This window comes from Vicugna pacos, chromosome 13 (genome assembly GCF_048564905.1).
Source record: "Vicugna pacos chromosome 13, VicPac4, whole genome shotgun sequence".
Classification (NCBI taxonomy): Eukaryota; Metazoa; Chordata; class Mammalia; order Artiodactyla; family Camelidae; genus Vicugna; species Vicugna pacos.
This window is the reverse complement of record NC_132999.1, coordinates 40,518,729-40,538,851: the sequence shown is the minus strand read 5'-3', so window position 1 is coordinate 40,538,851 and position 20,123 is coordinate 40,518,729. Positions and strand designations below refer to the sequence as shown.

The window sequence follows — 20,123 nt, the reverse complement described above, 5'->3', positions numbered from 1 at the left end:
TGGCACCAGCTTCCAAGGTTACTGTCAAGTCTGAAATTCTAATACGCCTTGAATTTAGACAGACAGCAAGTACTAGAGATAAATGAAATAAAGAGAATCAACAAAAGGCAGCACAACGTGCTCCAAGCAGCTGCAACTGTGACTTTTGTCAAGCTGAAACAAGAGGCAAAAAAGACAAAGTGAAGACAGACAAATGCAGCCCAGGTCTCAAAGACATGTGCTTCTGGAAAGGACGGGTGGACAGAACTGCAAAACATACTTCTGAAACCTCGGCTTGAGATGCCTGCACTGTGGTTGCTTTTCTCCCGATGCTGTGCCGAGGCAGACCCCTATTAAAATAAATCTGACACGTTTCCCAGGAACAAATGGTGTTTGAGAAAGACTCTACAGGTCTGCCGGATAGTAGGTTAGGAAACTAAAAGTTTCAAAGAGATGTAACCCATGTGTAACTGACAGCTGGCTGGAGTTCCGGCTCCAGCAGTGGGCAGCCTTCCCGAGTCACCCCCAATGAAGCTGAGAGCCTGTAGCCCTGCACCTCAGGCCTGGCCAGCTGTTTGGCGTGGAAGCCCAGACTCACTCGTGCTTGCTGATGGTGAGAGGGGGCAGGCTTGGGTCCAACTGGCAAAACTGCATTCGAGAGCAAATGTCTTTATAGTCCTGGTTCCTCCTCTCATACTCCTCCGTGTGGGCTGCCAAGTGGGAATTCACCACGCAGATACTGGTGTTGTGGAACTGGAACCTGATCGCCACTCCTCCTTTGTTACCCTATGGAAAGGAGCCCCCAGAAAGACCGGTTCACAACTTAACTGTGTTTGTCATTTAAACCCTGCCAACTTTCAACATGAGCTCTCTTAGTCTGCACAATGACGCTGGAGGGTAAGCAAAGAACGTTGCTGTCTATATTTTACAGGTAAGGAAACAAATCCAAGAAAGCAGAAGGACTAGCCAGTCAGTGACGAAGGTGAGTCCACTTTCCACATGCTCTCCATTCTCCATGGGAAACTAAGCTCTTGTAACAGAATCTAAAAACAGGACTTAAACCGCTTCGAGAAGAGAAAATTGCAAACCTATTATCAGCATTCTTTCTTTTTCTTTGTGACCAAACACAGCTTGCAACATGTGTGACACATTAACTGGGAGGATCAGCTAGAGGCTCTGGTATGGCCTGAACACGAAGACGGGGGCTCGTTGGGCAAATCAGCTGGCAAGTCACTAAAATATGATTACTAAATGGTCTGCTCAATCTAGCCCCGCTAGGTCACGTGGGTACAGATCACCTCAAGATGCCAGCACCCTGAAACTGGGACACATGCAGTCCTGGTATCATAAGAATTGGGGTTGGAACCTTAGGGATCAAGGCCCTCAATGTGCCAGACGTACCAACCAGGAACTCACCATCCTCCCCATGATCCCCGTCCCCACAGTCTCCGCTTCCACTTCTGAGATGTGCGCTGCATGTTCCTGTTTGACATATAACAGTAGCATAATCCCGACCAGTCGGATGAGCTTCACCTGGAAAAGAGACAAACATTCAGGTCATGGCATTAAGTTGGAGTCGAAAGTAAAGGTGGGCCTGAAGGTAGCTGAGCGCATTGCTGTATCTCCTCCTCCACACTGGGACACAGGGTGATCACCCCAGCGACTCAGTGAGCACGTACGTGACAACCTTGACAGCCCACAAGTGCCAAGACCTGACTCTTTCCCACCCAGAGACGCCTCTTCTAGGGGGACCTGGAACTGAAAATCGCAGGATCATTAGGACTGGCTTTTGCTAAAAGTCAAACATTACCCCAGGATCCCCCACATGGCAACATAAAATGAGAAGGTCCCTGACTCCTCTCTTACCTTTGCGTATTTGGCATCTGGATGAAGACTGTCTGATACAGCTTTAAACCACTCTTCCTCTTTTGGGGTGTCATGGAAGAAAAAGGCTTCCTTACTCAGATCAAGCTCCTGGAACCTATTAGGAGAAGCAAGCAGTCAGAGAGCAGAGGAAGGTAATGTACTAGGTGGGAGGCTCGTTCTCAGCTCGGTGTAGGTGTAGAAGGCCTAGCTTTTTAGCTAAACTGCAGGACCCTCAGGAGGGAAGAAAAATGAACACCTAGAGCCAAGAGACTAAATTCCAAGGAAATTATTGACCAGGTGCTTTCAGAAGCAGCAGCCTATTTCTCCTTCGTAACCAGCCTCAAGTAGTTGGAAATGTCTTCATTTTACCTCTGGGATCACCAGCTCACACAAGCACCAAGCGGTAAACGGGTCCAACCTAGGTCTGCACACGTTCCCAATTCTAGGCCCTTTCCACTTTACCCCCCAGGCTCCTCTGCTGCCCCTCCCCATCAACAGTGCCCAGTACAGTCCTGAGAAGACAGGAAGTGTGAGAAAAGAAAAACTGACCGCTAGGGCCTTTTTTATTACTATTATCTATTTTTTTTTAGCTAACCTTCCTTTCCTAGCAAAAGATATTTTTGCTTTGTGACCAACCAAGTGTTGAACGTCTAAGCAATGAAATTCAGTTCAGGGCACACTGATTTTGAACAGAGGGTTAACACTAAAACTTTGATCTTAGCATTTAAATGCCAAGCACATCACTTTAATGGTGCCAGAAATGTGTTTACTATGAGGAAGAACATCAGAGAAGCAGTTGTTAGTAAGTACGTGTTCATTTTTCAAAACTTTCACCTGCTGTGAAGACTCAGTTACACATCCTCGTCCCCCTCCCTTCAACCACAGCCATACGTTCTTGAAAACGCAGAGCCCAGTAGAAAAGAAGCGCTCACCCTACACAGTATACGTCCGGGGCCTGGATACCATCACTGAGCCAGGGCCGGAGGCACTCTTTGGGGGACTGTCCATTCACGTTGTACGTTCCCACAAAAAACCTGTCACCAGAGACAACCAGTCGGTCACTCAGGAGGACTATGGACATGACAGGGAAAGCATTTTATGCTGATTCTGCCTGGTTTCGGTCTCCCTGGAGTGGAATTTGGAGGCATAAGAAATGTCACATCTAATCTGGACCAATGACGGGCACCAAGGGGTGACTTGCAGTCTGCTGTGATATTTGTTGCTTTTGTGATGACTTCAAATAGTTGAGACCCGCCCTGCACATTCCTGCTTAGCTTTGACAGCCATTAGAGAGTCATAATCCACAAAATGACTGTTTTCTGTGTATCCCACTGAACTGGAAAAAAAAAAAAGTACCATGGCAATTGCTTTTGGAAGGAAAGCAACGCCAGTGTTCCCCACAGCTCACATTTATGTCCCTAGAAGTGACATTACTTTGTCATATAGTCCCGATGCAAGCATTTAAAAAGATCTGGAAGAATCCTGCACCCTTTATTCATATAACTTTCAGTAAACTTGTCTAAAAAGATAACTAAACATTAACTCCATCTGACTGCTTTCAATTCAAAGGAATTTCTTCAAAGACCAAGAATGACCAAGGGGTACACAGAGGGAGATGCAAAAATCAGGATCTCTCTCCTTCTTCTGTGCTCGTGAATCTCCTCAAATATTTCTGCGGCTATTTGCGAGCTGTGCCACTCCCACTACGCCACACCTCCCACAGTGCCTGCCCAGAGAAGCCACCGAATAAATGCCTGCTAAGGAAGAATGAAAGGAATCACTCACTTAGAAAATGATGGGAGAGATTCTGTAGAGGATTTGCTTTCAAATCCAGGGTATGGGGGAAGCGCTTACATTTCGGAGAGCTGAGTGATCGGTTTGCTATGGAAACAGTCTAAGAGCCGGCTGGCTACCTGAAGCTCTGGATATAGGTATAATCCTCTTCTTTCTGCATTAGCTGTGATTTCACTATTGTATCTCGCAGTCCAAACTTCTGCACCGATAAAATATGAGCCTTGTCTGATACTGTGATAGTGGAGGAGCGAACCATGTCGGTTATTTCAGATTTGGATTTATTCTGTCTAGAAAAGCAACAGAAAAAAAAAGTTATTTTTTAATCATATTTTGATGAGTCCTCCATGACAAAATACATGACTATAAAGCCAGGAGTTTCCACACACAAGCATCTGAATCACAGGAGACTACAAAGGCTAAAGTAAAACTTATTTGCTAAAATAACACTTTCTATGTAGAACAACCTTATATGTTGTTGACTGTATAGGACATTGGTCCAGAGATTCTTCTGATAATAATTTCATAGAATCTCAGACTAGAAGGAGACTTGGAAGATAATTTAATCTAATCACTTCATTTTTCTTTTCTTTTCTTTTCTTTTTGGTAGGGGGGTGGTTAATTAGGTTTGTTTGTTTATTTGTTTGTTTGTTTTAGAGGAGGTACTTATTTATATATTTATTTTAGAGGAGGTACTGGGGACTGAACCCAGGACCCCATGCATGCCAAGCATGCGCTCTACCACTTGAGCTATACCTCCTCCCCTTCATTTTTCAAATGAGAAAAGTAAGACCCAGCGTCATCAATGATTCACACAGCTGGAAGGTGGCAGAGTATGAATCAGAACTCCGTTTTGACATTGCTCTTTCTGGATCCTGATTCTCATAACAAGACTATAAAACTATCTAGATCCTTTGACTTGATAATTCTACTGACTCTCTATTCTATGGGAATAATCTGAAAAAGAAGGCAATGAAAACTTATATTTTATTATTTGTGTAGTTTTCATAGTCATCCTAAAAATTATTCAAATGCCAACATTTAAAGTTAAGCAAAATTTCACATATTTACATGACAGAATCCTAACAGCCAAAAAACCTTTGTTGAAGATTACTTAATGAATTAAGATATACAAAACACCTTAAACAATTTCTGCCATCGAATAAAAGCCACTTAAGTGTTTAATAACATATGGTCATGCACACACTAATTAAGGCTATGTAAAATGCATCTATGCATACCAAGAAGGCTCAAAACTGAATTGAGAATGATAGATCTGGCTACATTTGAAGTTCAGGCATTGGGGTGGGGGGTACAGCTCAGTGGTAGAGTGTGTGCTTAGCATGCACGAGGTCCTGGGTTCAATCACCAGTACCTCTATTAACGAAAAAAAAAAAAAAGAAGAAGAAGAAGAAAGAAAGAAGGAAAAGGAAAAAAAATTAAGTTAATGGATTGTTCATTGCTGTTTAAGTGCATAACTTAAATATTTACACAAATAAGAAAGTTTTTATCTTGACCAGGTGATTCTGGTTATGATCAGTAGGGGGCACTGCAGAACAGACTAAATACAACAGCAAATCACAAAAAAGGTATAAATAATAAACGGGAAAAACTTGTCAGAGTCAGGAAACTCCTACAAGAATGGGAGTGAGAAATCAAAATGTTTCTAATCTACACTTCTAATCTACACTTCTAAGGGTTAGACTGCCAGTTTCAAATCCTAGATCTGCCACTTGCTAGTTCTGGATCTTGAGTAAGTTATATGTTTCTTCCTTGCCTGTTTCCTTAGTTGTAAAACAGAGAAAATAATGGTACCTACTTCTTTAGGTTAAAATAAGGTGATCCACGTAAGTGTGCGGTGCTTGGCACACACAGTAAATGTTCAGTAAAAGTCTAACATTTCTTAGGCCCACTACCCTGAGACGGTGTACACCAGGCACAGTAATGGTCTCAGTTCCATGGTGAGGAAACCTTTGGCCCTAAGGGGCACAAGTGAAGGGAGAGCTTCCTTACCTTGGGAGCAAGTTTTCTGGTTTATCCTGACCCCGGGAGCTTTGGTCCACAAGCAGACCTTTCCCATTTGGCTTCGAATCATCAAAGGAAGAACTACCTACGGGGGGGGGGGGGGAAGGAATTAAAACATACTTACATACGCTTTAATGTACAGACCACAGCTTCTCAAATTGGAGTCTAGGAATTACTGGTGGTTCACATACTGCTTAAAAGCACAGGAAAGGTCACAGACCGTTACAAAGACGGGGAATTAAGTAGTTCATCCAGATGTCTTTACTTCTGAAAACAAAACTCTCCCAGCTAATCTGACTCCCTTTTCTTAGAGGTGGAGTGCACCATAGAAAGAATAAAGCTAAGAAATCTGCAGGCCTAAATTCCATCACCAGCTCTGCTGTTTATTACTCTTTCGACTTTAGGCAAGTCATCTCACCTCTCCTGATCTCAGCAACTTGACCTGTCCTGCCTTCCTTACAGGTTTATCATAGGGATCGCATAGTTGACCCGTGAGTAAGCGCTTTGAAAGCCACACAACATATTATAAAATATAACGTAGTGATGTCTCACCATTTACTGCGAGTGAGTCTTCAATTCTGAGGAGGAAAAAGGCAAGGGTCAGAGAAGTAAAATCAGGAAGGGCCTAAATGCTCGAGAGCATGAGAAGGGCTTGTCATTGTCAACCAATCGCCTAGAAAACAAGGAGCCCAAGGACTTGCAACCACGAAACATTTGGGGGAAGTCGCTAAACCAAGATAAGCCAGACAAGGAAAAGCAATCTGCTGACATGTTGCTTCTCTGCTCCTTACAAGCCAAATCCCTTGTCAACAGGGAACCACACGAAGAGGCCACGAGAGATGCCGCTTCGATGCACAAGGTACAAGGAGCACTGGGGGTGTGAAACATCACTAAGGAATTCTGCTCTGAAGACTGTTACTAAACATGGATTTGCCAGCCATGCATTCACGGGAACCGGAGGGGGGAAAAAAAAAAAACAAAACTCTGGGGCTGAAAAAGTAAACAGTCATTTAACACGTGAAAGTAATTATGGTTCAATACTCCCAGCTCTGGTGTCACTCTACTAGCCTAGGTTACTGACAATTCCCTGGAATAACTACAAAAACCTCACCTGGTATCCCCACCTCCTCCCTCACCCCACCCTCTCTAATCCAATCCCTACACCGTGGCCAGAGGATTTTTTTTTTTTTTGAAAAAGTAAATCTGATGACATGGCTTAAAAGCTTTTAACAGCTCCCCACTGGATAAACCCAAACCCCATAACGGGGCTGCCAAGTCTCTTCCTAGTCTGGACCCTGCCCACCTCTCCAGCCACAGCACTCACCACAGCCCCCTGGGGAGCACTCCCTCCTTGAATGCCATACTCTGAGCAGTTATACAAACAGCCTATCAGAAACCAACTTCCTTCTTCCTCCCTCTGCTTTAGGCAGCTAACCCCTACCCCTCCTGTGGCCGGGAGGAAAGCAAACCTTTTCTGGAAAGGGCCAGAGGGTAGATGTCCCAGGCTTTGCAGGCTACATGGCCTCTGCCACTTTTCAACTCTGCCATTACAGTGTAAGAGCAGCTGTAAGTGTGGCTGTATTCCAATAAAACTTCACAGTCACTGATATGTACACATCGTCATTTTCATGTGTCACAAAACATTCTTCTCTTTTAATTCTTTTCGAACGTTTAAAAATGTAGAAACTATTCTGAGCTCATGGGCTGTACAAAAGCAGGCAGCAGGCTGGATTTGGCCCACGGGACTGTAGTTAGCCAACCCCTGGTGTAGGGCACATCTTAGAGGCCATTTCTTCCAAGAAGCCTTCTCTGACTCCTCCTAGGCTGTTCAGAGGCAGGGACTTTGTCATCTTTATGTTATTTCCCAGGGACTAGGAACAGAACCTGGTGCACAGTATGTCCTCAGTGTGTTAAATACAAGTATCAGGAGACATAAATTGAAGTCTACTCTACCTTCATCTTCCTGTGTCACAAAGTTACTTCCTCTCTTGGGGTCTGACTTTCTTCATCTCTAAAGTAGAGACTTTAATACAAATATCTCATGGGGCTTTACAACATGCAAAGACAAACAGGGATGATGGTTAGATTTTGCTTCTGTGTGTCAATGCTTTCTGAGGACTCCTTCAGGACATCTCCTGGGGACAAGTGGTTTGTCCCTGTGAATTCAGCTTCTGTCCCAGAGTGTGCAGTAGAAAACCACCTTGCCAACCTGCACCTCATCAATGACCTCACCCCACATCCCTCCCTGGACTCAGTCCAGCAAGAACCGGAATATCTTCATTCATGACTTCACGTATGGAAACTTGAAGGCATAACTGGGGGGATTTCCAGCCACAGGGCAGTCTTCTCGGAATCTCATCTCCCCTGAATCTGGCACGGAAGCTGGCTGTCAGCAGCTCTTTACCAAGTTCACCATCGCGCAGCCCCGTGGTTCCCTCTCAGGGAAACTCATGGCTTCCTCCTCCCCTGCTTCCCTTCTCTGTCCTTTTTCCAACCTTGGGTTTCCAATCCTTTGTCTCCCAATCTAACGGGTGACACCTACTAGATTTTTGTTCCCCTTTCTCCTCATGTTTGGTCACTGAGCCCCATAAATCTTCTCTCCTAAGTATTTTTATACTGAGCTTCTCCCCTACCCCTACTGCCATGCCTTTGTCTAGGCCCTTAATATTTCTGGAAAGCATACTCAATGATTCCCTGCCGCCATTCTCACCCCCTTCAGTGCACTCTGCCAACGTCTAGAAGAAAACACAAACCTGAGCAGGTCCTTCCTGTGCGTAAAACCCCTCAATAACTTCCACCACCTTTGGTGAAACCCAAACCTCTCCGTGTGACACACAAGGGCCTTCCTAGGTGGCCCCAGACTTCCTTTCCAGGCCCACCGTCCACCCCGTGTTCAAGCCCCTTCTCTCCCACCCCTAATCCAGTCACAACGAAACCATTTATCTTTTTAAATATTGCCTCCTCATCCCACCCCTGATCCTGGGTGGAGTCTAACCACCCCTGAAGCCCACCCTCACGAGGCAAACTTCAAACTCATCCTTCAAGACTCAGCTCAGGAGTCATCTTCAAAAAAGCCCTCTCGGGGGATAGGGGTACAGCTCCGTGGCAGAGTGTGTGTTAAGCATGCACGAGGTCCTGGGTTCAATCCCCAGTACCTCCATTAACCAAAAAAAATAATTAAATAAATAAAATTTTTAAACGGATTAAAAAAAAAAGGCTTCTCTGGCCCTAGCCCTCTCCCTCTCTTCTCACACACCCAGTGCTTACCTCTATCAAGGCATTTATCATAATGGAACTGTAATCGTGTTTAACTCATTTTATCAACCTTTCTTCTTTAGCTAGACCAAGAAGAAGAGGAGATGGTGGGGGCGATGCTTTTTCTCTGTGGCCCCTGGCTTACCACAGTGTATGAAACACACCACGGGGCAGCAAACACACACTGAGCAAACAGCCTCAGGGCAGGGATGAAGCTCACGACCAACTTTCACTCCTGCAACTGAAACCACTTCCGGGTAAGCGCCTACCTTGTAGGTCAACCAGGGTGACAGGAGCAGCTTGATGGGGATGTATAGAAGTACAGAGTGTTCTATCTACTCTCCTGTGAATTCTGTGTGCTGCACTGCCCATCTTATAAAACCAAAACCCCTCTCAAATGCCTGGCTGCACAGACAACACGGACCCTGGAGGCTCCTTCCTTCCCCAAGCAGCAGCACAATCTAACCCTGATCCACAACCTCTTCTCGGAAATCCCTGCAGCCAAGTGTATTTTGGAATCCAAAATGTGGGGCATTTTAGAAGGATAACACATAACCCAGGCCACCTGTTACACAGCACCACCACAGTCTGAGGCAACATCCAGAAATCAAACACTTTAGTATTTCCACAGTGCAACGTATGAGTGGTAACACTTGGAGGGATAAATAAAACCTATAAATAGTCTCAAGTCAGTTCAGGCGAGTCTTACTGCCAAATTGAACTTGAGCCAAACTTACAAAAAAAAAATTTGTTTTTTCCATCTTCAGAGATTTTAGGACTTCAGGAATGCTGATAAAGGATTAAGGGTGGTAGTTAGGGGCATGGCCTGACATCTATATGCATCAGAAAGGATTGGAATGTATGTCTATGAACATAAATACCACGTCTATAAATTACACATATATGTATATATTTAGACACGTACATACACACACACGGGAAAGTCTGGAATGTATACACTGAATGTCATTAGTAGGCATTACTCAGTGGTAGGGTTTCTTTTTGCTTATAGGTACTTTCCAAGTTAGCTAAAATAAGATGTATATATACACACACACACACATATCACTATAACATAAAACACTATATATAGCGCTTTATATTAGTAATACGTATTACATAGAATACAATATAACATATTGTGCTTTATACTATAGTTATATAATATAGTATATATTATAGTAAGATATATGTATACATCTCTTGCAAAGGCTTTGGAGTCAGACTTAGGTTCCATTCCCGGCCCTGCTACTTACTAGCTGCATGACCCTGAACAAGTTATCTAACTTCTCAAAGCTTATGCTTCCTCAGCTGAACAAAGATAACTGTCTGCCTGATATGGCTGCTGTCTTCTTTTCCTATGGCTAATCGAGGCTACCCTTCACTCCATGGCCAAAAGGTGCTCTGGAAGCCAAACCAGACCTGTTGAAGGCCCAGACCTATAAAATGAACACAGGAGGCAAGGCCCCCATTTCAGTGTTTTGTAGCCAGGCCTGCCATTAACCTGGGGGCCGGGCTTTTTCAAAAATACAACCTCACACAAGGGAAAACAGCAAGCCCAAACCAAAATCCAAGTACTCTATTTCTTTTGAGAATTGCCCAAGAGGCGGTAATATTATTTCTTAATTCAGTTGCTCCTTCTGTCTCCTCCTCTTGCTCTGTCTCTGCCGCCGCAGGTCCCCCAGTTATTTATAGGTAATCCCCAGGCTCCTGACCAGATAGGTGCTATCCACTAGGGGATGAAAATGTTCCACAACTGCACTGCCCAAAACAGCAGCCACAAGCTACATGTGAACAGCTAAAATGTGGCTAGAGTAAATGAGAAACTGATTTCTTAATCTTATTTAATGAAAGTAAATTCCAAGAGCCCTACATCTTGGTCTTTCTCTTCTGCAAGTATCATCAACCAGCACAGTCCATTCTAAACAGAGCTACCCAGCTCTGTGTGAGTTCAGTCCCTCCACCGTTCACTGGGCACTTCTACAAGATGCTCTGTGTCCCAGGGAAGGCGGCGTCCCAGGTAAAACTGTGCATCAACTTCCGGGCCCTTGCCTGAGCTCTCCCTTCTGTCACCAGCACCACCATCTCCCCGTCAGCCAGGTATGCCATCCTGCTATTAGCTCACCCCTCTCCGTGGGCCCCCAGAGCCAGTCAGGCACCAGTCTCTTCATGCTCACAGCTGCCTTCCTCCAGGCCATCCTCTCCTCACCTGCCACCCCAGGAGCCTCCCAGCTAAGAAAGCTTCCCACTTCCCCCTACCCGATTTACCAATTGTGTCTTTGGCCTTGGCCAGACTGAACTCTGATTTCATCTCTCCCTGCTCTAACCACTATTACACCACTGCCTGCAGGTGAAGGTAAACTGGTTGAACTGGCATAGGAGGCCCTTGGCACATTGGTCCCGCTCTCTCTCACCATCCACCACCCAAAGACAGCCGATTCTAAACAGACAGGTTCCCCATACCTGCCGCCCTCACTCCTGCCTCCATGTGAAGGAAGCCCCTCTGACTTTCTGCCCACCTCTCCTTGGAAGTCCATCCTCAACTCCTATGCCCTACATCACCAAGGCCTCCCCAAGCACACTCGTCCTCGGCAGTCATTTCTCTGAATTCTGAAGGCCTTCCTATCTGTGTAACATGTCTGGCACTTTAAGAGAGATTTGAGTTGTTCTGGAAAAAGTCTTGGGCTCTAGAATAAAACAGACTTGGCAATTCTACTGGCTGGATCCGTAATCTCATATGAAACCCAGGCAAATTACTTCATTTACTTCCTCATTTGTAAAATAAGGGTAACACCACCAAACTTACAGAGAAGCCAAAAGGATCAACAAATGAACTTCTAAATGGGTCAAGAGCCTTGCACAATGCCTGGTACACAGCAGCCACACAGGAACTGTTCGTTCTCTTCCTAACCCCCACTGCTTGGACCATCATGACTGCCACGTCTCAAGCACCTCTTATAGCTGAGGATCGTGCTAAGTGCTTCATGTGTTATGTCTGATTATTGGCCTCATTTTACAAAGAAGGATACTGAGGTCCAGAGCAGGTAGCAGACATGCCCAAGGACACAGAGCCAAGCCAGTAAATGGCACCACTGACATTAAAACCCAGATCTGCTTGACTCCACAGTGTCCCCTTTTGCCAACATGAGCACAACATCTTCAATGAGACTATAAACTCTTACAAGTAAGTACTCTACAGATGGAAGGATTAAGTCTGCTTCGATAATAAAGCCAAAGTTCCACCATGGTCCCCACAGGTTGTGTGGGTGTGTGGCTGTCACTACTGGCTGGAGACCATGTCCTACCCTCCCTGAGCATCTACAAGACAGGTCTAGGAGTTGTTCCTTCCAATCTTCTCAGTCACTGGCCTTAGCATTCCATTCAAATTTGACACCCACACTAGAAGAACCTGCAAAACCATGTGAGCAAACCACCTGGCAATTCAAACTGGCAGGACTAATGTTTATCAGTGCTGTGTACACACCAGGGTGCCGTCCCGTGGCCTCTCTGACACGTACCACATACCAGCAAGAGATTCGTTCAGTTTACGGGGAGATAAACAAATCCAGTTCCAACTACCCAGAATCCAAGTCAGGCTGTGCTCATGGTGACAATGATGACAATGATAGTAATACTATCATGAATAACATTAATAGCAAATGCCTAAGGCTTACTACATGCCGGCATGGCTTTAACCACTTTACATACACTTAATCATCACAGCTCCTCTATGATTTAGGTGGGTTATTATTTTTTTTTTTTGGTGGGGGGAGGTAATTTGGTTTATTTATTTATTTACCTACTTTTTAGAGGAGGTACTGGGGATTGAACTCAGGACCTTGTGCATGCTAAGAATGTGCTCTACCACTTGAGCTAAACCCTCCTCCCATAGGTGGTATTATTGTATTATCTCCATTTTACAGAATAGGAGATAAACACAGAGAGGTTGAGTGACTTGCGCAAGTACACATAGCTAACAAATGGCACAGCCAGGGAATCTGGAACAAGAGCCCGTGTTCTGAATCAAAAACTACATTAACTATCAGAACAGTGTGGTGTTTAGAAAGCATTTCTGGCAGAGGAAGTCATTTGAGCACATAGACAGGGCATTATGGTAGGCTCAGAAATAAGTAATAAAAGTAGTATAAATAAGAAAAAAAGAAAAAAAAGTTTTGCTTGAGAAGCATCAGTGGATACAAAAGAAGAGTGTTGGGGTCAGGGCTCAAGCATCAGATTCAAACAGATGGCCTGAGTTCTAGTCTCACTGTCACCGACCAGGTGAGTGATCACAGGCGTGTAACCTACCCTCTCTGAGCCTCAAGTCTCTCCATCTGAAAAACAGACATGCTCTTACTTTTTCAAACTTTTGTGGCACAGCGTGAGGCTCACAGACCCACAGTAACTGCTTCATAAATGCTAGCTGCTAATAATAATACTAAATGTAATCCATTTTTATTTATCGATAAAGTTTTATTTTTTTTATTAGTAATAGATTTTTATTATCTGTATTAAGGCCAAAATGTGAGACTTTGAATGCCATGTGGAGTATGGATTTGATGCTTAAGATAAAAGGGAGCTAAGTACATAGCACACACCGGGCAGGGAACTCTGGAGAGAGGCCCATAACACAGGGCACCCAGCATCAAAAAGAGAAGAAAGAACCAGTGACTCCTACTTCAGCCTGGCTCCCACCCCAAACAGTTCTGTTACTTTCTCAAAAATCAAATAACTGTGTTTCTTTGTCTCTTTTCTCTGTTTTCTTTTCTTTCTTTTCCTTTCTTTCTTTTCCGTCTTCCTTTTTCTTTTCTCCTTTCTTTTCCCTTCTTTCTTTCTCTTCCTTCCTTTTTTTTAAAACATTTCCCATGATTTCACAGCTTAAAAAAAATGTACCATAGATTTTAACAATTAAAATAAGCAGAGACACCGCTAAAAACACATCCCAGGCTCTGCCAACCTGTAAGTCTCAGAGTCAAAATCCAATTTGCCCCCTGAAGTTAGCAAGGACTAAATCAGACCTGTTTAGCGTTCAAGGAGGAAGACCACTACCGAGCAATTACTTTTCAGCAACAGGCTGCAATGGTTAACAGGCTACTGGAGAGATGACTTGTCTTTTTCCCTCAGCTCTCCCTTCACTGGGTCTTCTGAGAACTGCCTGTGGTCTGGTGATAAAGCTGAAAGAGAAGTGGGCAAGAGCGAGCCAGGAGGGGGGTGGGGGTGGACAGAGGTGCAGAGCCCGCTTAAAGAGGAAAGGGGCAACTGTCCTTCAGGCAACAAGGCACTCAGGCGAGGAACAGTATGGGGCCTCTACAGTTCAAGGACCACAGACATTTTCTGAGCACCTACTGATGTACGCGGCTTTAGGCTGGCATTCGGGGAGGTGAGAGGATGTAAAATGCTGAGGGCAGTAAGTATGAGCTTGTCAAAATGCATCTCAATAAACAGCCAACCCAGAGACACAAAAGCAGAGATAATTATTTACCCATAAATAATAAGCAGTCAGGTTTGAAGTCAGAGGAAATGAAGGTGAATCGGGGCAGAGAAGACTGGGAGAGGGGGCAGGGAGGAGGGGGCTGAGGCCAGGCCACGCAGGACTTGAACACCACACTCAAGAATCTGAACTTCATTCCACAGGCAACAGGGAGTGGCGCAGCATTTCAAGTCCACCAACAAAACAGCAGGGCGTGATACAAGTTCTGTCCTAAGGAGAGGCCCAAGGGACAGGGAGATTTCAGGGCAGGAAGACTTGCGAGCGGACCACAGCACTAGTGCAAGTAAGAGGACACCAACATGAACTGTGGGCATTTTTAGTTGTTGGGGTTTTTTGGGGGGAGTGGGTAGATAATTAGGTTTGTTGGTTTGTTTTAATGGAGGTACTGGGGACTGAACCCAGGACCTCGTGCATGCTAAGCACGTGCTCTACCACTGAGCTAGACCCTCCCCTTCCCCCAACACGAACTCTGGGGCTTTAAATTTTTCATTTTCAAAAAAATTTTAAAACTACAGAAAAAGAATGGACAGAATTTGGTTATCAGACATAAGAGGAGAGGGAAGAGTTGATGACCCAGGTTTTTTAATGATTACACTGACAAAAAAGAAACTGGAGGGAGGGAAGGCGTAAAGAAGAGAATGGATGTAGTTATTTGGAAGAAACGGGTGTAGGAAAGGCCATGAAGAGGGCGGCCAGGTTCTAAGCTCTTGCAGGCAGGCATGCACAAGTCCTAAATGTGTTTCCCAGAGGACAGCACCCCAGAATAATTCAGCATTCCTTCAGTCCTCTGAGACCTACTAGAAGGCAAACACGCACTCCCATTTTACAGATGGAAGAGATGAAAGTCAAGAGGCACGTCCAGTAAGATACCAAGGAAAGGAAAATACAGATTCAAGTATCCAGGCCACTGAGACATACACTCTGCTCACACCCTCAGCATTCATATTTGGTTGCTTTAGTTCACATACGCACCACCGGTAAAGTCTGCAAATCTGTTGCTGCAGATTTTAAGCAGCAAAGAAGACATGCAAGCTAGAGAGCTTCTGTGTCCCAACACTTTCTTTTCTCTAATAACATCCATGCCTCCCTCTTCCCAAACCTTCTGTCCCTGAGGACTTTCCGTGCAAAGCTCCCCTTCTGAGTGACTGTCTGTGGGTCACCTCTCTTGCTCTAGGCTCCCAGTGGAGGATTCCAAAACAAACTGTTTTCTGAAGGGAAAGGAAAGTCTTCAGGGGCTTCTCCTGCTTCAGAAACAAACCCAAGGTGAGATGGGACCAAGAGGGAAAATGGAGAAGGGGACAACAAAACGAGGAAGAAAAATGAACACAGTTCTCTTTTGTTTAAAGAAACAGAGGGAGCCAAATTAATTTGCTTAGGAACCTGCAGCTTCCCACAAAGGTGGGGATGATGGGCAAGATGTCCATATGCAGGATAAACAGCTAGGAAAATGCATTTTCTCCATGCTTAAAAGGGTATGTTGGTCAAAGATTTAACTTATTAAGGGGATGGGCTGGGGGCAGGGGGAGGAGGGGGAGGATGCGGAGCAGGGAGACCAACCGACCAACTGACCCAGGGGCTGTTTTTCCAACATTCTCACTGGCTTCCATCCTTGTAATCTAGGTTACCCTTCATGCTACCCTGAGATATAAATAGCATTCATTTCCTTTCTCAGGCCACACTGTAATGCTGTATTTCCTGGGTCCAAAGGAAAAAATTCTCATAGCCCATCTCTTTCTGAATTTGAGTTACTCCAAAGCTACCTCACTTTGAATCAACCGTGGAATAACAAAACCACTTCAAAAGACCCAAATTTGTTTGTTACTAGCATCTTGTTAAATTAGCCCCGAACAGCCCCAGTGGGACTTCTGAGTAGCTGTTTCCTTTCAAGTGCATAGCTCAGAATCCAGAACACAGCTCCAGGTCTTTGTTGTGCCCTGGATGAGGCAGGCAAATATTTTACACAATGACAGGGAAGAGTACTGAGCCCGAGGCTGGATCCCCCAGGGGGTTTTCTGGATAAGTGCACTTTCAGTTGCAAGATGAAAACAAGGCATTTCTCTTTATTTCTTTTTAAGGAAAGAAAAAGCCACACAAAGAAGAGCAGTTAAATAAGTGAAGAAGCAGAAAAGCCCCTACTTATAACAGCTTACTTGTCTGAGACCCGTGTAAGGTCTCAGCAGCTGAAGGGGCCAAGAGAATCAAATGAACAGGTCGTCACTCAACCAGAAGCCTGACAGCTCACTTCAACATCGTGACTTAGCTCAGAGACACCGGTCTGACCCTGAACCCATGGACTCCAGTCTAATACTAGCTGCACTACCCTTTTCTACAATCCCTATCAAGCTTGGCCTGACATCCCTGAACTCAGGAGAAACAAATTAAGGAAAAGAATGAACATTTTGGAGAGAAACATCCAAGTGAGATCTTTCCTTTCTCTACCAAGACAGAGGCAAGCAGTGAAGACCAGATTCACTTTGCCCCCTAAACACCTAGGCCTCAGCTCACCCCACAAGGTCCCCTGTCCTGCTGAGTCGATCTTACACTCTCTTACCTCTATGAATTGTCACATCCCTCTCTGTCAGACTGTCAGCTCCTTGGGGAAGCCCTGTGTCCCCTGATGTGCATCACAAATAGCATTTTAAAGCAGTCTCTGGGTTGGTTCCCCAGGCTATCAGGAAGTGGGTATTTTGATGACATGCATATGGGAAGCCCCAAATTTGCTATTTCCCTGGGGTCTGGACAGTCCCAAACATCCAAAGGAGGCCCAAAGGGTTCCTCCTACCTGTTGTAGGTGTTACGCCCCTCCCCTGAGGCCAACGCAACTCAGAGCTGACCCAAACACAACTGGGGGCTTGGTACCTTTTCTTACCAATGAGCAATTTAGCAATTAATAGTATAATCCACTTAGGGTGGGTATTATGATGGGGACAAATCATTTCAAATTAAAACCTTGATAACAACTCCTCACCAGCATGTGGCTAGTTTCTGGTTTTTGAAAGGTCACAAAAGATTCTTCGATCCCTTTGCATTTACCACCCAGGGGCAGACAACTGAAGCGGAGAAAGCGCTCCCCACACCTGGCTCTGGTGTGCTGGCTAAAAAGACAGAACCCACCTCTTCCTGTTGCCATTGGGCCTGTCCTCCACCAACTGTCTGGGTGCTGACAGTCTCTTTCGATGGGGCAAGGAGAGGATGTGTTCTTAATCTTAAAGTCTCACCTGTCCTAGCACCATAGCCCAGAATGTCATGGAAACTGACGCAACAGCTGTCTCAAGATCAGCACTTCGAGTGAGCTGAGATAAGCCCACGAAAGATGCAAACTATCAGCACCATCAGATGCTGTGACCACGTCTTGTGGTGGCTGCAGTGAAGGAAAAGCATACGCACGGAGGAAGTCCTTTGCTCGCTTCGTTTCCTCTCATTTTACAAACTTGTGCAACACACTATCCCCCTCTGCCTGCCCCTCATAGTTTCCAAGCCTTGTAAGAGTAAGTGGAGTGAGGGCCCACGCTTACACAGCTACTTGACAGTTCTCAAGCAAATGGCTGAGAAGAGGGAGCACAAGTGGATACTAGTGGTCATGCCAAAGCTTGGGTGTAACTGTAGCCATATGGGCACACCCAGGAGAAAAAAATCCCAGGGAGCCCTGGCAGAAAACCTAGGAGCTGGACAGAAAATACAGGTCTGCAGGTCGTCCCAACGCACCAGGCTGACCCAAATTTCAGCCCTGAGACTCTAGCTCTCCAAAAGACAACCTCCTGCTTAACAATTGGCCTTTTGTGCTGCAGGACATTATCCCACAAGCGCTGGGTGGAAAAAAAAATCAAGTCCTTTTCACCTGTAACCTCATCGTGGCCTCCAGTTCCAGGGTGGACAAGGCTCTCCTGGACTCCAGGTCTGTGCACCGCCCAATCTCTCAGAACAGCTGAGGATTTACAAGAGAGCCAGGCAGCCCCGATACACACACACCAACTCTCACGCCAAGGAAGGCTCTGTCGTGGGGAGTGCACCCCGACAAGTCAAACTCGAAGGTCAGGATGGAGAAACAGGCTCAGAGAGGGGCACCGACCCGCCCCAAGTCACACAGAGAGTCAGGAATGGAGCTTTACTACAACTGCAACCTCGGCCCGGGATTCTTGAGTACCCCACTGCCACTCTCCTGCCCTCATCACTCCCGGCTAAGAGTAACTAACATCCCCACAGCGCTTCCCCAGTGTCCCCGCCTCTCCAGGGCCGAGACCTTGGTCTTTGCCCCGTGCGTCCACCGGCCAACCCGCAGACCCTGCCCGCCCGAAGGACAGGCCCGCCACCACCCCCGGCCCAGAGCCCCAGCTCAGCTTCCCACCCTCCCGCCGGACCTGCAGAGTCGCGCTCCCGGGAGCCTGCGGCGGCGGACATTTCCCTGCCTGCTTCCTCAAGCTCTTCATCACGCCGCCCGCGCCGCCCCACCCGCTCCGCCCCCCAGAGGGGTCCGCCCCCGCGTGCCATCCCGCCAATCGAAGGCCGGTCTGCTCCATAGCTCCGCCCCTGAAGCCGGGCCTCCTCCAATCCCCTTCGCGCCTGCCAAGACCGATACCTGCCTCCGCCAATTCTGGCACTCCCAGGCCAGGTGCCTGGGGCCGAGTTCCAAACGCGCGTCGCGGGAGGCTCGGGCTCCCGCCTGGCGCACCTGTATCGAGACAGCCACAGGAACTCAGGATCTGGGGTCGCGGGGTCCAAGCCTGTGGAAGGAACAAGGATGAATACTGAGCCACAGGCTTGAAGAGCCAGTTCCACCTCTGCATGATTGACCGTGAGCAAATCGCTCAGCTTCTCCAGGGAGGCTCCAAACCTTTTCCCCTCGCTCACAGGGTAGGTCTGAGATTCAAATACAATAATAAACATGAAAACAAGAGTCCTCTACCAAAACAGACCCGTGCCACTCTTCCAACCTTCTGGTAACTATGTGCCAAGGTCTATGCTTCATATATATATGAAACCTCCTTAATTCTCACAACTAACTTTAGGAGGTAGGGAACTATTATCCCTTGACAACTCTTATCCCATGGCAACTGAGCTCAGAGAGGTGATGTCTGAGGTCGAAGAGCGAGTGGCAGATGAGAATGCAAATAGATGCCTGTACCAGGGAGTGGGCTGAGGGCTTTAACTACCCATAATCTCAGTCAGCAACTCGCAAATCACTCCAAAAAATACACTTTGTAAGTAAAAGCAGTGTGTTTGTCATGAAATATGCCGCCTTCAAGACAGGTCTGCTGGTCCCTCCTTAACCAGATTGTCACTCTTCCTTCCTAGAAATTCTTGAGTCCTCTCTGCCTCTCACTTAAACCCGGGTCTCTCTGACTCCCCAAAACTTGCTGTTTCTTATGCTATCCTCCTGCTCCCCTTGTAGAACTGCATGAACCTGACCAAGCTGGATTCCCAAGGGCATCATAAATGAAGAGACTTGGGTCCCATGACTGACAATGGCACCATCACACAGCTCTTAAGTTATCTTCAGCACTTATGTACTATTAACCCATACTGGGCCTCATCTGATCCTCACAAAACTCTTGGGAGTAAGTAGTAGGTAAAGCAAGCCCATATTCCATTATACAAATAATAAAGCTAAGGCTCAAAGAAATAAAATATATGGTCCACATTCACAACTAGGAACTGGCAGAGCTAGAATCTGAACTGAAATCTCCGGACTTCGTAGGCTTTGGACTTAAAACCTGGAGTT

General features: G+C 46.0%; 1 protein-coding gene and 1 non-coding gene across 6 annotated transcripts in view; both read right to left on the bottom strand.

Moving 5' to 3' along the window:
- Positions 1-20,123, bottom strand: part of INPP5B (inositol polyphosphate-5-phosphatase B) — a 40,226-nt gene that overhangs the window by 14,480 nt on the left and 5,623 nt on the right. Inside the window, exons 1-8 of one of the 5 annotated variants that reach the window (XM_072974730.1) lie at positions 18,763-18,820; positions 6,214-6,239; positions 5,650-5,746; positions 3,759-3,922; positions 2,778-2,879; positions 1,846-1,960; positions 1,396-1,512; positions 578-765 (exon numbers count right to left, since the gene is read on the bottom strand). In XM_072974730.1, the coding sequence (XP_072830831.1) occupies positions 578-765; positions 1,396-1,512; positions 1,846-1,960; positions 2,778-2,879; positions 3,759-3,895 (659 nt within the window). In that variant the 5' untranslated portion in view covers positions 3,896-3,922; positions 5,650-5,746; positions 6,214-6,239; positions 18,763-18,820. Of the gene's footprint in view, positions 1-577; positions 766-1,395; positions 1,513-1,845; positions 1,961-2,777; positions 2,880-3,758; positions 3,927-5,649; positions 5,747-6,213; positions 6,240-18,762; positions 19,126-20,123 lie in introns of those variants that run through there. The other 4 variants (XM_072974729.1, XM_015246494.3, XM_031684058.2 and 1 more) reach the window with 4 other exon arrangements.
- Positions 4,324-4,396, bottom strand: TRNAA-GGC (transfer RNA alanine (anticodon GGC)). Its single transcript has one exon. It is a non-coding gene; the product is annotated as a tRNA-Ala (tRNA).